Below are 16,827 nucleotides of genomic sequence, written 5' to 3' on the forward strand. Positions count from 1 at the left end.
ATCTTTGGTGCGCACATTGTCTCCTGCGCTGGAGTCCTCTCAGCATTCTTCGCCCACTAGTCACTGGATCACGTCAGAAAACCTTGACCTGCTTTTCATCAATGAAACCTGGATCCATGACCAAAAGGACCCTGTAATCCTAGACCTCTGCCCCCCGGGTTACAAAATCACTCACTGGATCAGAAAGGAAAAGAGAGGCGGAGGCATAGCACTGATCCACCGATCACACTTCACTACCAAAACCACTGCCGAGTCCATATCACCGCAACTTGAAATAGCCTCCATTAGAATCAACCACACTACCCTACAGGACCACCTAAACTGTGTCTTGTTTTACAGACCACCAGGTAACTGGAACGAATGCAAATCACACTTCATGGACTTCATATCAAACACCTGTGTTGCCCACCCCAACATACTAGTACTGGGAGACATCAACCTCCACCTAGAAGACCCAAACTCTACCAACGCATGTGAATGCAAGGAATTCCTCCATCTATGGGACCTCAAATGGCCACACACTCAGGCAACCCACATCAAAGGGCTCACACTCGACCTTATCTCTCACAAACTGCCCTCAGACCAGAATCTAATAATATCAGAGATCAAATGGACAAACACACCATGGTCAGACCACTATAAACTAAATCTATTCCTACTATGGCAGAAAAAGAGACCACTATAAACTAAATCTATCCCTACTATGGCAGAAAAAGGGCTCACACCGTCCCCAAGAACTCACAACTTACAGCACAAGAGGCCAAATAGATCTGGAAACATTCTGGCAACAGATGTACAACAATGAATGGACAGCACAAACGGACTCCACACACTATCCCTCAGACTGGGATACAAGATGTAAAAACATACTAGACGAAATAGCACCCTTACAAACAAGAACCACACGTAGGCACAACTCGATACCATGGTACAATGAAGAACTGAAAAAACTAAAAACACAATCCAGGAAACTCGAACGAGCATGGAAAAAAGCAAAAGACACACAAACACTCAATGCATGGAAACAAACTCAAAGAAAATATAAATACGCAACAAGACAAGCCAAAAGGTTATACTACAAAACCAAAATAGGGCCTGACTACAAAGACACGAAAAAATTATACCAACTCATGAACAAACTACTAGACATCACCTTGGTCACCGCAACCAATACAGACATCCCACCTGCAGACAAACTCATCAAATACTTCAATGAAAAAATTGTAAACCTAAGTAACACGCTATCTCAAAACATCACTGGCATCGAAAACTTCATCGAGTGTCTGGATCCAACCCCCGGCGAATACCCAGCAGACAGACTTTGGACAAGCTTCGCTCCCCTCACTGTCAAAACAGTCAACCAAGCGCTTAATAGGTTCTCTAAGACTCACTGTAAATTGGATACTTGCCCCAGTTACCTATTAAAATCCGCTCTCCACCGCTTCATAGCAGACCTCACATCCCACTTAAACTACATGCTTCAACATGGGCTTTTCCCCAAGAAAAACGGCAACATCCTACTCACCCCAACACCAAAAGATATCAAGAAAAAAACAGACAATATCACCAGCTACCGGCCAGTAGCTTCAATCCCACTGGTAGTCAAACTGATGGAAAGCATGGTAACCAAACAACTCACTGACTACATAAACAACTTCACAATACTACACGACTCACAATCAGGATTCTGCTCCAACCACAGCACCGAAACACTACTAATTACCCTCCTAGCCAAATTCAAACAAGAAATTGCATCAGGCAAAAGTATACTTCTTCTACAATTCGACATGTCTAGCGCGTTCGACATGGTGAACCATAACATACTACTAAACATCCTAGAATACTTTGGGATTGGTGGAAGTGTACTTAACTGGATCAAGGGCTTCCTAACGGCCAGAACTTATCAAGTGAAATCGAAATCAACCATATCATCAAAATGGAAAGCAGACTGTGGAGTACCTCTAGGATCACCACTATCACCGCTCCTTTTAACCTAATGATGACCCCACTAGCCAATTCCCTATCCAATCAAGGCCTTAACCCTTTCATATATGCGGACAACGTCACATTGTACATCCCTTACAAAAATGATCTAATGGAAATCACCAAAGAAATCAAATTCAGCTTGAACATCAAGAACTCTTGGGCGAATACATTTCAATTAAAACGCAACACAGAAAAAACACACTGTCTCATCCTCACATCCCAATATAATACAATCAAACCCACCAACATAACCACCCCAGATCACACCCTCCCTATCTCAGACAGCCTGAAAATTCTCGGAGTTACATTCGACCGAAATCTCACACTGGAGAGCCAAGTGAAAGCTACAACAAAGAAAATGTTTAACTCAATGTGGAAACTCAAACGAGTGAAACCTTTCTTCCTGAGGGATATATTTCGCAATTTAGTGCAATCCATGGTACTAAGCCATCTAGATTACTGCAACGGAATCTATGCGGGATGTAAAGAACAAATCATAAAGAAACTCCATGCTGCTCAAAACACAGCAGCCAGACTTATACTCGGAAAAAGATTCGAAAGCGCCAAACCTTTATGAGAAAAACTACACTGGCTCCCAATCAAAGAATGTATTGCATTCAAAATCTGCACCGTGGTTTACAAGATCATCTACGGCAATGCCCCGGGATACATGACAGACCTTATAGACCTACCATCCAGAAATACAACAAAATCAACACGAACATACCTAAATCTCCATCACCCAAGCTGCAAAGGACTCAAATACAAATCAACCTATGCATCTGGCTTCTCTTATATAAGCACACAACTATGGAACGCACTACCGACCGTCATGAAAACAACATACAACCATCTAATCTTCCGGAAACTCCTAAAGACTAACCTGTTTGAAAAGGCATACTCAAACGACCCAACCTAAATGCCTTAACCCCGCAACATAACAATATAATTGTTCTTATTGTACATAACCTACTCTTCCTTTTATGACCCCCAATGTGTCTATCAATCCTGATCATTATTCTGTCATAACCTCACTTTGTATTTGTTCATGCCAGTACTGGTGACTGCCACTACTGCACTATGTAAGCCACATTGAGCCTGCAAATAGGTGGGAAAACGTGGGATACAAATGCAATAAATAAATAAATAAATAATGCTGCTGCTAATCGTCTCTAGTGCTGGTGTTACGTTTTTTGCATCAGCCCATCAGTGTCTTGCACATGCAAATGCTGGTGCTTACAAACTAGATATAGTAAATGGCACCCAAATTTGGGCACCAAAAACAAAGCACACTGAGCGCTCTTCAATAAATGATACTCTGAGTTGGGCATTGTTTATAGAATAGCAGGTAGTGCTGGGATCTGCGCCTACCTTTGGGGTGTGAGGATTTACACCAACTGAAATCTGGTGTAAATTCTCATGCATAAATTAGGTGTAGATCCCCCCAATATACTGCACGTATATTTAGTGAACACCTCAATCCACCAATGCCTCTCTCATGGCCATGCCCCCTTTCAGTTGTATGCTGCAAAATTTGTGTGTGCGTTTTCATAAAATAGCGCCAATAATTGTTTGTTAATACCCAATTATTGGCACTAATTGGCTCATTATTCAAACTGCACGTGCAATTTTGAGCCATATATAGAATGTAGAAGTAAATGTGACCGGTTCACTTCCTATTTGAATAACAGAAATTATATAATACATACTGACAATACCACTTCCAATCCCTTTACAATTCCTTCAGGAGTTCCCTGAGGTTCAATATTCTCTCCTTCTCACTTTGACACAAAGTCTTGGCCTTACAGCATTTGTATATGCAGATGACATTCAAATTCTCTCCCCACTTGACTCTCTACAACACAATAAAGTTTCAGAATTGAATGCAAAACTTCAACTTACAGCTACTTGGTTTCATGCTAATAAACTTGTCATGAATCCTCAAAAGTCCAGAACTATTTTCTTTTCTAATCAGGGTCAAACAGCTTTTCCATTTCCTATAATTTTAGGTGGTATTACCATCCTTTTAGTGCAATCTACTCATCTACTAGGAGTACTTCTGGATAATAACCTTTCCTTCTAGCCACAGATCTCACTAGTTGTACAACGATCCTTCTAAAGGCTTAGACTAATTAGATCTGTGCAGTCTTTGATATATCCCTCAGCATTGAACATTCTCATTCTTTGGTCATAAGCCAATTAGATTACTGTAACTCTTTACACATGGGTCTCCACATTAAGGATCGCCAGCGATTACAAATCATCCAAAATACAGCTATCAAGTTTATTAATGAATTTAAAAAATTTGACCATGTAACACCATACTTGATAAATGACCATGGGTTACCAATTACACACCACATTCCATATAAAATTTTATACTGAACCACTATATCTAGCATGATACTTAGTTCTGTATGTCCCCTCGCATTCCCTTAGATCAGCACAACATCATGACCTTATTGTACCTACTCACAGGGAAATCCATCATGAACATACTTGACACAGCATATTTTCGGTTCAGGCAATTTGTTACTCATTCACTTAAGTCAGTATCACTCCTTAGATACTTTCAAAACTGAAAGACTTTTCTTTTTAAGGATGCCTTCTCCAGAGATAAATGTCCTTGCACTTAATACGCTTGTTTCTGGGATCCCTATGGTTCCGCTGTGACTCTGAATACAAGTGCAACACTCTTTTTTGTTTTGACCCCTCCTCTTTCCTATTTATATTGTAGTTCTACCCCCATCTTATCGTTTACCGTATTGTCCACAGTAAAATTTTCCCTTTTAAATGACCTTGTAAGCCGCCTCGATTGTTTTTCCCGTAGGCGGGGTAGAAAGTTTTGAATAAACTTGAAACTTGTAAATGCCACATTTCATTATGTTCATGCATATATAGCAGCACTCAGAGCAGTATTACACAAAATTACTTGTATAAGAGTAGCTAATTAAGACTCCAGGCTCATAAAAGAAACTTTCCACATTTTGAAAGTTATTTACAATACCAGCAGGCTAAGCAGAAGTGTCTCCACAATCATTTTTCTACAGCCCTGGTTGAAACGTTCATTTTGATGTAACTTGTGCATACCTCAGAAGGTAAAGGGATTTGGATTTAGCTCTTGTCTTTCTCAGTAGTTCAAGGTGAGTTACATTCTGGTACAGCGGGTATTTCCTTGTTCCTTGAGATGGGTTCCTTCAGGGTGTCCAATCTAAGGCACCTCCTACAGGTACCTCAAGGCTGCAGAGTAGGAGCCTGTTCTATAAGAGACCCAAGTCGACTAGGTTCTGTTACAGAATACTAGCATAACCGATATCAGTGTGCCTAACATCTAGGAGCTAGTGTAAGTGCAAATGCCTAAATGCATAAGTTACAGTATTATGTAAGTTACACATGAAAGTGGGAGCCCTGCCTATGTCCCTCTGATGTTTACACCCCTTTCCAAATACATGCTATGCAGGATAGATTCCTGTTACCAGAATAGAGCTTACGTAGAATATTACTCCTATTACTACTACTTATCATTTCTATAGTGCTACTAGACATACACAGTGCTGTACACTTAGGACACGATTAAATGGAAATCACAATTTAGTGCCGAAAGAAAATCGGTGCTGAACCATATTCTACAAAGGGTGTTCCAGGATGGGCACCCTTTACAGAATACTGTGTAATGCCAGGATCCACAGCTGAGAATAGACACCAACTGAAACCAGGTGCAAATCTCGGCGTGTTTGATAGGCACGGATCTCCAGTATTCTGTAATACTGAGCACATCTTTAGTGAACGCTCCTGACTTACCCATGCCTCTTCCATGGACACCCTCTTTTGAGTTGTGCACTATAAGATTTGTGAATGGATCTTTATAGAATAGCGTCTAGCAAGATGCACACACAAATCCAAGTTGTTGACAACGCCAATAATTGATTTTTAGCACCCAATTATTGGCGCTAATTGGCTCATTAGCCAATTCAGTTGTGTGCGCATCTTGGAAAAGCATGCAATTTTGTGCAAATAAATTTACATGCCATTTATGGAATGGCCCTTTAAACACATATGAGACAGTTCCTGCTCAACAGTGTTTACAATATATTCATGACAGACAAACAAGACAAATAAGGGATTAGGGAATTACTTATCGTGGCAATGAATAAAATAGACATGGGTACTGAACAGGTGAGTGGAGTTAAGATTTAAAAGCAGCCTCAAAAACATAGGCTTTTAGCCTAGATTTGAATATGGCCAGAGACGGAGTTTGATGTGCCGACTAAGGAAGTCTATTCCAGGGATACGGTACAGCAAGTTAAAAGAAATAAAAGAAACAGAGTGTACAGTTGGCAATGGAGGAGAAAGGTAGAGAGAGAGACTTACCTGAAGAATGGAGTTCCTGGGGAGGGGATATGTTCTGAACTTTCTTTTAGGAACTTTAAAAAAGCTTTGAAAACCTGGTTTTTTGAACAGGCTTTCACAATTAATCACATAGAAGAGTTGGATTGCATTGTTAAATCCTCCCCTTCTCCGGTTCTTGGTCTAAGTACTGTCACTCCCCCTTTCCCTTTTTTCTTATATTTACCTTTCACTTTTGACTGATTGTGCTACTTCTGAGTGATACTGTCTGTCCTATCAAATATTGTAGGTCTTTTCTGAATTTTTCTGCTTTTAGCCAATAAACCGCCCAGGTTTGCAAGTTAGCTTGGTTGGTATACTAAGTGCAAATCAATTATAAACTGTAAGAGCAGAGAGATACTGAGCAGCTGCAGAATAAATCCACTTGTAAGTCTATAAGAGGAATTTGAACTGTGTGGGGAAACAAATAGGAAGCCAATGAAATCATTTGAGGAGAGGGCTGTGAGCACAGGGACACTGGCGGAATATAAGTCATGAAGAATTTTGAACAGATTGAAAGGGAGACAGATGGCTTAGTGGGAGACCTGTGAGGAGAAAGTTGCAGTAATCTAAGAGTAAGGTGATTAGAGTGTGGATACAGGTTTTGATAGTGTGTTCAGAAAGGAAGGGACACATTTTTGTGATGTTATACAACAGGGTTTGGCAGTCTGTTGTATAACATCACAAAAATGTATAACATCTCTATCTCTGTGGATAAAACTTCCATCCTCCCTCTCTCATCAGCTTGTAATCTTGGGGTCATCTTTGACTCTTCTCTCTCTTTAAATATCCAACAGGTTTTGGCAGTCTGTTGCATATGTACAGAGAAAGAGAGAGAAGAGTCAAAGATTGACCCCAAGATTACAAGCTGATGAGACAGGGAGGATGACAGTGTTATCCACAGAGACAGAAAATGAGGGAAAAGGAGAAGTGGGTTTAGGGGGAAAGATAAGAAGCTGACTTGGCCATGTTCAGTTTCAGATGGCAGTGAGACAACCAGGCAGCAAAACTGATATATATATATATATATATATATATATATATATAATATAAGGACTCAGATTTATAAAAAGTCTCTAATTATCTATAATCATGAATCAATATAAAGACTTCAAGGTGTCTATACCAAATTTAAAAACAACTTTATTTTCAAAATATATATATAAAATATTTTCACGCAGTGTTTACAGAATTCGCCAGATCCGTGCCTAATTTACATATGGGGATTTACATCAGTTTCAATTGGTATAAATCTTCATGCCTAAAATTAAGGCTCAGAGCCCAGTGCTAGGGGCTATTCTATAAATGTCATCCAACTCTGAGGGCCATTTATACACCAGGGTGTAGCCAGACTTCACAGTGGGAGGGGGCAAGAGCCTGAGGTGGGGGCACATTTTAGTATGCCGCCCCCGCCAGCAAAAGCAGGGGCCCGGAGGAAATTTGGGGGGCCCAGGCCCCATGTAGCTACACCATTGTTAATGTGTGTATATATATATACATAATATTCATAAATCAACATAAAGACTTCACTATATCTATACCAATGTTTTTTTTAAAAAACAACTTTATTTTCAAAAGATATATATATAAAATGTATATAACCTTACCACCCTACCCACTGGTGAACACAATAACTTTTTTCAATCATATCACCCACTATTCACATGAGAGGCATTGGCATTCAATAAAAATGATACAATAACACTTACAGTTTCTAATATATTTGTTACAAATTGTACATCAACTTCTAACTTATAAGTGACATCTTGCTAAGAGAGATTTTGGATGAGAAAATTAAATAATGAGGATAGCTGCATGATGGATTCTGAACATCGAGATTTGTATTTGGGACACTGCAGATTTGAATATTTTGTGAATGAGTAGCTCTAACTGATGAACTTTACCCACCCTGACTGCATTTTCAAAGATTCAAGAGCACGTGAAAGGCACTTGGGACTTTCATAAGTGTCACAGATAAGTTAAGTACATGTATTTTGGATCAATTTGTAACAAATATATTAGAAACTGTAAGGTGTGACTGTATCAATTTTACTGAATGCAAATGCCTCTCATGTGAACAGCAGGTGTGGTGATTGAAATTGTGTTCACCAGTGGGTGGGGTGATAAGGTTATATACATTTTATATACGTATATCTTTTGAAAATAAAGTTGTTGTTTTTTTAAAAAATTGGTACAGATATAGTGAAGTCTTTATATTGATATATTAATATTATGTATATACGTACACACATAAGTGTATGTTCAAGAGAATCTGCCAAGGGCGGAGAACTCAAACGTCCCACGGGAAAACACAGAGATAAGACAAAAAAAGTGGGAGTTGGACCACGGATGCCAAAGACTGGAAAGACATGTATTTAAGAGCACAGATAATACACGTCTTTCCAGGCTTTGGCATCTGTGGTCCAAATCCCACTTTTTTTGTCTTATCACACATAAGTGTCTAACAGTGGCATAGCTACATGGGGCCTCGGGGGCCCCCCAAATTTCTTCTGGGCCTCTGGTTTTGCTGACGGGGGTCCCCAACCTCTGCCAGCTGAAGCCTTGTCCAGCACCAGTCTCTGGCACCGCCTCATTGCATGCCCTGCTCTCTCTTCCCCCTCACGTCCTGCACACTCAGTTTCACTTAAAGGAGCTTGCAGGACATGAGGAGGAAGAGAGAGCAGGGCAGGCAACGCGGCAGCACCGGAGACTGGCGGTGGAGAAGTCTTCAGCCGGCGGGGGTTGGGAACCCCCACCAGCCAAGGTACTTTGCTGTGGCTACACCCTGGTGTATAAATGACCCTCAGAGTTGGATGACGTTTATAGAATAGCCCCTAGCACTGGGATCTGAGTCTAAATTTTAGGTATGAAGATTTATACCAATTGAAACTGATGTAAATCCCCATATCTAAATTAGGCACAGATCTGGTGAATTCTGTAAACACTGTGAAAATCCCTGGAACGCCCATCCTCCTCCCATGGCCCTTTTAGGATCCACACAAAAGAATTTACGTGAGCATCTTTATAGAATAATGCGTAAATTCTAATGATTGCCAATTAGCATTGATAATTGATTATTAGCACCCAATTATTGGCACTAATTGGTTTGTTAATTAATTTTGTGTGCCACATTTAGAATCTAGGGGGCTAATGAGTAGGTAAATGTTAGCATCTCATTTATGGAATTGCTTTTCATGTCTGTATCTGAGGCAATGGAGGGTGATGGAACTTGTCCACGAATACAAGGAGTGGCAGTGAGATTTGAACTTGGCTTCCCTTGTTTTTAGCCTGCTGCTCTAACCATTAAGCTGCTCCTGCAAAGAGGAGGTACAAAAGCTGATGGGGAAAGTTTTTTTTAAATATTCATGTATTCCCATTTAAGATCTAAAGCATACATATCATATTTTGTACAGTCCAAACAGTGGCTATTACATCTGTACATGGCAACATTGTACAATTGACCAATCCAATGAAATTCTATCAGAAAGTCTCGACCTCTGTGAGGATAGAAGTGATTATGTCTCAGATATCTTCTTATTAGAGATGTGCGTTTGTTTGACTAGACATTCTCCATGTCGTTTCATGTCATTCCTGACCTGAAATGACAGGGAAAAAGATGAAATTTTGTTTTTCCCCTCCCATGTTTTCAATACTGCAACCTATTGCCCTCTTATGCAATATTGTGCACTATTGCTCAAGAATATGCACTATTTTCAATTGGTACACTATTGAAGAATAATGTACACTAGTGTGCAACAGCTGCTGTTTTTTTTGCATTCATGCAGAATTGTTGTTTTCTTTCTCTTTTCCTGTTCATGCATACTATGGACACAAGGAGAAAGAAACAAAATGCTTTCCCTGTTTAAAGAGGGCTTCTGGTCGGTGTATTCCTGGTCTGGACACAATGATCCAGGGCACTCCTGACTTGGGCATATGACACAGGGAGAGCCTCTGAAGGTGAGGCATCTTTTGTGGACCAACAATACTTACTTGATCCTGGGGAGACATCCAATGGCATCTTCTTTGTATGCCACCATCTTGAAAAATGGTAGTGCCTGGCACCTAGTGGTGTGTCAGAACACATCATTAAGGATCAGACTGCTAATATGGTTGTTTTATTTTTCAAACTAACCCCTAGTGGTACATTCCAACATTGGGGGGGGGGGGGGGGGGGTCAGGTGCTGTCATTTTTTAGATGGCTGTTCTGGAAGTAGGAGTGGGTGGATATCACTTTTGCCTCTCTACCCAAAGGTAGGATGGGGCAGAAGGGTGGAGGGCTTTCAGAGTTCACTTGGGCCACCACTGACAGTGGAGGAAACTGAATGGATCCAGGGTTAGTCCAAGGATTTCAGACACTTTAGGAAAACCTTCAGCTGTGCAGTTGAGCCATCTCTCCTTCCTCTATCCTCCCCCCTCCATGTGACCTCTTTACCCTCCATAGTAGTCAGCATCTCTTCTTCTCCTCTCAACATCACACCTAGATAGCCAGTTTCTCATCTCCCCTTCCCTACCTCCACCACCTCACCAGCATCTCCCCCTTCCTTTCTCGCTGCTGGGCCTGTCACTGCTGCCTCCACCTCCTCCTTGGCCAGCCTGAAGATTACAGAAGCATCAGCGCTGTGCTGGCTCTGACAGCACAGACATGCGTGAAGTGCTGCTTTGATCTTCTCTCCTAGACAGGAAGTCTGCCTCAGAGGAAGCAGGATAAAGCAGCACTTTGGTGGTGCATGCAGGACCCATGCAGCACTAATGCTGACACAAGAGGAGGTAGGGGGAGGGTAGTAACATCAGGACTGGCAGTGAGAAGGGAAGCGGTTGTAAAGTTCTTGTGCATGCCAGAGCTACACTGCTGCCCTTCAAATTCTGAAGTAAAGATTCAACACTAAAGGGGAAGTAAAAAATAATAATAATAATAATGGCTGCTAAAGGCAGAAGCAACTCTACTCATAGCTGGTTCCAGGTAACCTATGTGTTTTTCTGTTGCTGTAAAGAGGATTTCTCATTACTTGCTACTTTCCTCACATACTTTTAGATGCTTGATTTGCTCATGTACTAGGTCAGGGCTAGAGTGGCATGGATTTCTTCTTTTTTAGGCATCACACTCCTGTGTATATTTCTTCCATTCTTCTCAGGTGGTGGCGAAGATCAGCATGTAATCAGCACAGGAGGAAATGGAGGGCCTAGGAAAGAGACAAACATCCCTGCTTCTCTCACTGATGCTCCTTGTGATCCTGGGCAAGTCACGTCACCTCTCATTGTGTCAGATACAACTTAGGCAGGGAAATAACTGTTGTCTTTAGCTTAGATTTGGAAAAGGTGAGTAACTCAATCCAAACTCTCAGCTACTGGGCCGGCAAGGAGGGCATATCATCTCAACTCACTGCTTTGACTTTTTTTAAACTAATGTTCAGGGCTGGGGAAAACCCAACAACCAGACTCATAGTAAAAAGGGTAGTGAAGGGATGTACTGGGGAAGAGAATGTGTGTGGGGCTGGCAGCATCTCATTTGCCAAGGAAATGCAGGTTTGAAAAGTGCATTGCTGGGGTGCAGGAACCTATTATATATTATAAATAAAAGCTGCTTCTCCAATATGCTTTGCATTTGTTTTGGATGATTTTGGGAAAAGGGGTAGGAATGGAGAATGCTGACAGGGGTCTTGGCTGTCCATGTTCATTAAAAGTCAGGCTGTGAAGGTGTCATGAAGAATATGGTGCCACAACTCGACTCTTCCCTTCCTTGTTCCCAGTAGGCTTTGCTGTAACCTGAACTCATTGTGGGAAAAGATTGCTACCTGGGAAAGGGAGGCATAACATGAGCATACAGAATCAGTGAGGTCACTTCCTTCCATTCACCCATGAGGAAAGGCAGGGATTGGGTGAGAGGTTCAGTAGAGAATGGATTTCACTTTCTGAACACTTTTCAGTTTAAACAGCAGGATACCCAAATGAAATTGCTTTAATGTTTAGTATGGTTTGAAGTTTGACCAGTTTAATTTTTATCGATTGCAAGTCTATCAAATATCAAGGGGATGACACCAATTTAAAAACAAGTTCTCCTGACTCTTGTAAAACTGATGCTAAGCAACTCCGTGACATTTTATTTCATTGTATATTGATGAGGTACTTGTATACTGTACTTTGCCAAGTCCGCAGAGAAGTCTGTTAAACTTTTGTCTTCCTCAAGAGACCGTCATACTGGTAGGCAAAGTACAATATTTCTTACAAACCACAATAACTACTTGTACTGTGATTTGTAAAACACATTTTCTAGCCATCCTTTCAGATTTTCATTGATTCAAAAGTACATATGCACATTTTCCTGGAAAGTGTTGAAAGGTCAACATCTGCTGATGCTCAGAGATGGTTGATGTGGTGACAAGGGATGCATGGACTGCTGAATACGATGCATCACTACTGAGGTCATGCAACACAAAACTGAACCAGTAGCACACTCAAGCTCCAGAGAATCTACTTTTCCAGTAACCCATTTCCATTCTTTTTGACACAGAAATGTTAAAAATCATGTTTTAAATCTTTTTTGATTGCTAGTTTTTGGTAGGATTCTTTCTTCATGAAGAATATATGTTCAAATGATTGTGTGGGTCTTAAAAGTCAACAATACGACTGTACATTCAGCCAGGATACACTGAGGGAGGCATTAAGGGAGAAAAATGGAACACAATGAAACAGAAGCTTTCCATTTGCAAAGTTATATTTATGCTTTGCTACTTAATATTTCAAAACTGATGTGGCAGTATTAAACTGATGACCGAAAGGACATATAAAACACTTCTCTGATTTACAAACAGCTAGTTTTGATGGCATTTAGAATTCTGTCCCGTGCTTAACGAATCAGTGCCTAAGCCCTACTTGTATTCAAGTAAACTGGTTTGATTTATATGTTGAAAAACCTGACTATGCATTTACGAGGCGTAAAGCAGATGTTTAATCTAAATTATTTGAGCATTGCTTTTCAGTTAGATGTCAGGCATTACAAATCTTCTTCTACAGTTCCTTCTTGAAATGCTGATAATTCTCCACAGCACACAACCTGGAATTAATACTTATGCAGAGCAAATGATAGTGGAATTAAATTCTCTCCTTTACCTATATTGCTGCCTCTCAGTGGTCTCATCTGAGCTATTCAATTATACCTTAAAAAAAAACCTTAATGGTGGTATTTTAAACTATCAATGGATTGGAAGTAGGAATGTGCATACAGTAAACATTTTCAGTTCATTTGGGCTTTTTCGCAAATGTTTTTGGTTCATTTCACATTTGAATTTCAATAGACTACAAATTTGAATGTGCAATAACAATTTTTAGCATGCACTAATCAGCTTAATGTGCATTAATTTGTAGGTTAGCTTGCATTACATCAGGGGCCCTTTTACAAAGCTGTGCTAAAACGTGGCCTGCGCTATTTTTAGTGATTGGGTTTTCCATGCACTGAGGCCACTTTTAACATGACTGTAAAATGGATGCAACTCCTTTTTTTCCATTAATGGCCATGCGCTAATTTCCACATTAGCACGCGGCAATTACCACGTGAGTCCTTACCGCCACCTACTTTGTAGATATTAAGGGCTCATGCACTAACGCCAAGCAAATTGGCAGCATGTGGTGATTTGCCTGTGCTACTGATTAGTGCATGGCATGTCTACTCTCCACCCCTAAAAACGCCCTCCCATGCAAAAATGTTTTTATATTTTTTAGCATGGGATTGGCACACGCTGATCCCAGAACTAACGTGGAATGTCCGAGTGCATCCCACAATAGTGCCTTTTAGCGTGTGGTAAGCACGCATTAGTGCTTACTGACACTTAGTAAAAAGGCCCCTAAAATTGTTAAGGTGCCATAACCAAACCAAATGCACAACAATGAAATCAAATCCATAATTAGAAGCAAGAGTATCCAGGCACTGTGGGATTCTGTTGCTTAACCACCTAGCTCTCAACTAGAGAAGAACCAAAAAGCAAATCACTATCCATGATCACAGTCTTAAGCCCCACCTGGTCTTCTCCCATGGATCACAAGATTTTTGGCTCCTCTCTATCCTTAAACTTTGTCTCGTTCATTCCTTAAAGCCTGAATCACAGACACAACATGGAGAAGATAATTAGGAGGGGGGAGTTATCAGTGTGGGCTATCGTTAAGTTGTGTTATTTTACTATTAACCCAGTTATGAGTAACTAGGTGTCATTACATAAAATGAGACCAAAGGTTAAATAACACGTCATAATGGTAGCCCACATTCATAACTACGTCCCTTAGTGAATCGGAGACTAGGTGGTTAAACTTGGGTATGGCCTTCCCTGAACTAGTTTGGCTTTGCTATTCTGGGCTTTGGCTTATTTAAGGTACTGTTGTTTCAATTTTAACTATTTTGCTATCTGGTAAAATCTATTCAGTGCAAGTCTAAAGTGTGAAAATTTTATGGAACACTATCATTTCTAGCTTTCGTTTAAGATTTCCTTATATCAGAATGTATGTTATATGATATACACTATCTACATTATGTTCAATAATAAATATTAGTTGCCAACTTAACTCAACACTCACGTGAGTAACAAGTCCATAAGCTGTTGATTAGTATTAAGAGAGAACCTGTCAGTCACACTGGACCCCAATTATAGTTTCATGGTTTCCTTCCTGTTGTTTTCTTGGGTGTTCCCTTATGAACATGACAATGCATAAAAGTTAAATTTCATGGAGGCTGAGGACAGTTACTGTGTCTGAGAGTACATATATATATATGTCTGTGTGTTACAAGTCGGGGTTTTGATTTACATTATTTTATTTATTTATTTATTGCATTTGTATCCTACATTTTCCCACCGTATGGCAGGTTCAATGTGGCTTACAAATTGCTAAAACGGCGGTTACAAAATTTAGATTTGTAGAAGTCTATAGAAGTACAATAAACGCTTAGGTTGATATATTAGCATATTGTGAGAGAGGTTAATATTACTGTTTTCCATTTCTGAACTTTTCGTGATGTATGGTGGTGTGGGATTAGGCAGATCCAGGGGGGAAAGACTTCTTGAAAAGATGTGTTTTCAGTTTTTTTCTGAACTGTAAGTAGTTTTCTGTGAGTTTCAGGTCTTTGGGTAGTGAGTTCCAAAGTTGTGTGCCTATAAAGGAGAGGCTGGTGGCATGTGAAGATTTGTATTTTATACCTTTGCAATTATAGATTGTGAACTTCAAACTTCAGTATAGGATTGACTTGAACTGTGTGTGTCACAGGTGAATACAGCTCTGTGGTCCCACTTGTCTTAAGATTCTGACTCTTTTTCACTCAAAGCACTTTGCAAAATACATTACTGTGTTTCTTTTATTGAGAATCATGACACCACTGCTTTAACTGTGGGGAATAGTTGCTCAGACAGGCACCTGTATAAAACATTCCCTATAAGGTTCACAGCCTTTCCCTCACTAGAGGGTCCTTTTATAAAGGCGTGCTAGCGTTTTTAGCACATGCGTTAAATATGCATGTGCTAAACGCTAGAGACGCCCATATATTCCTATGGGCATCTTTAGCATTTAGCGTGTGCTAAAAATGCTAGCTCTCTTTTGTAAAAGACCCCCTAGTTGCATACCAGTCATCCCACAGTGCTCCATGCAGTTTGAACTGTGGGATAGTTGGAGCATGCCTGGTGAGAAGAAATGTGTCAGCAATCACCTATGCACTTTAGAGGGAATATTGCTTGTATATCAACATCCAGCTGCAGTTTTTCTTACTTGCACTTAAAAGCCCTGGGGAAAATGATGTCTTCATAATTTGCAATATCTCTTAAAAGACTAACCAAAAAGTTGTTTAGTTCTTAAGTGTTTGAGATAAGATCTGACATCTCTTTGATTGGTCTTACTAAAGGGTATCAGAACTTACTACGACCCTAGAGGATTTTAGAATGTCACTAATTAGAAAGTAGAGTATTTTAATACTCTTTTTTTATTTTTCATATACTGGTGGTTTTTGGTTTACAAATGTATTGTTTGACATTTGAAATAGTCTTCCAGTAAATATGAAGTCTTCATTCACTTCCTTTTCACACATTTTCTGAAGTGATCAGACTATGAAGGCAGACTATGAAGTCAACCAAACTATTCTCTCTGACCACATAAATGCCGAAAAGAGAAATAATACTGTTACTCTTTTCAATGAAGTGCATTATCAGAAAACATTGTCTTGAACAGAAATGGATGCTGGGAAAATAGATCTGAGAAGCTATACAAACAGTCAAAACGATTGCAGAGTTGCTTATATATATTTTTTTACTTACTACCAATACTGGAAATACTGGGGATGCCTGTAAAGAAAGAAAACAAAGATAAGAGAAGGGGAATTGTTTGCCATTCATTGAAAATCGCTTAATCTACAGGCATATCAATCATCACAAAACATTCAGGGGCCCTAATACAAAGCTGTGGGAGGGTTACTGCACTCAAATATGC

General features: G+C 40.0%; 1 protein-coding gene across 3 annotated transcripts in view; it reads right to left on the reverse strand.

Annotated features, from left to right (window-relative positions):
- Positions 1-16,827, reverse strand: part of NTNG1 (netrin G1) — a 484,639-nt gene that overhangs the window by 122,835 nt on the left and 344,977 nt on the right. For all 3 annotated transcript variants that reach the window (XM_030206226.1, XM_030206225.1, XM_030206224.1), the window contains exon 4: positions 16,656-16,682. In XM_030206226.1, coding sequence (XP_030062086.1) covers positions 16,656-16,682 — 27 coding nt within the window. The remainder of the gene's footprint in view (positions 1-16,655; positions 16,683-16,827) is intronic.

Source organism: Microcaecilia unicolor, chromosome 6 (genome assembly GCF_901765095.1).
Source record: "Microcaecilia unicolor chromosome 6, aMicUni1.1, whole genome shotgun sequence".
NCBI lineage: Eukaryota > Metazoa > Chordata > Amphibia > Gymnophiona > Siphonopidae > Microcaecilia > Microcaecilia unicolor.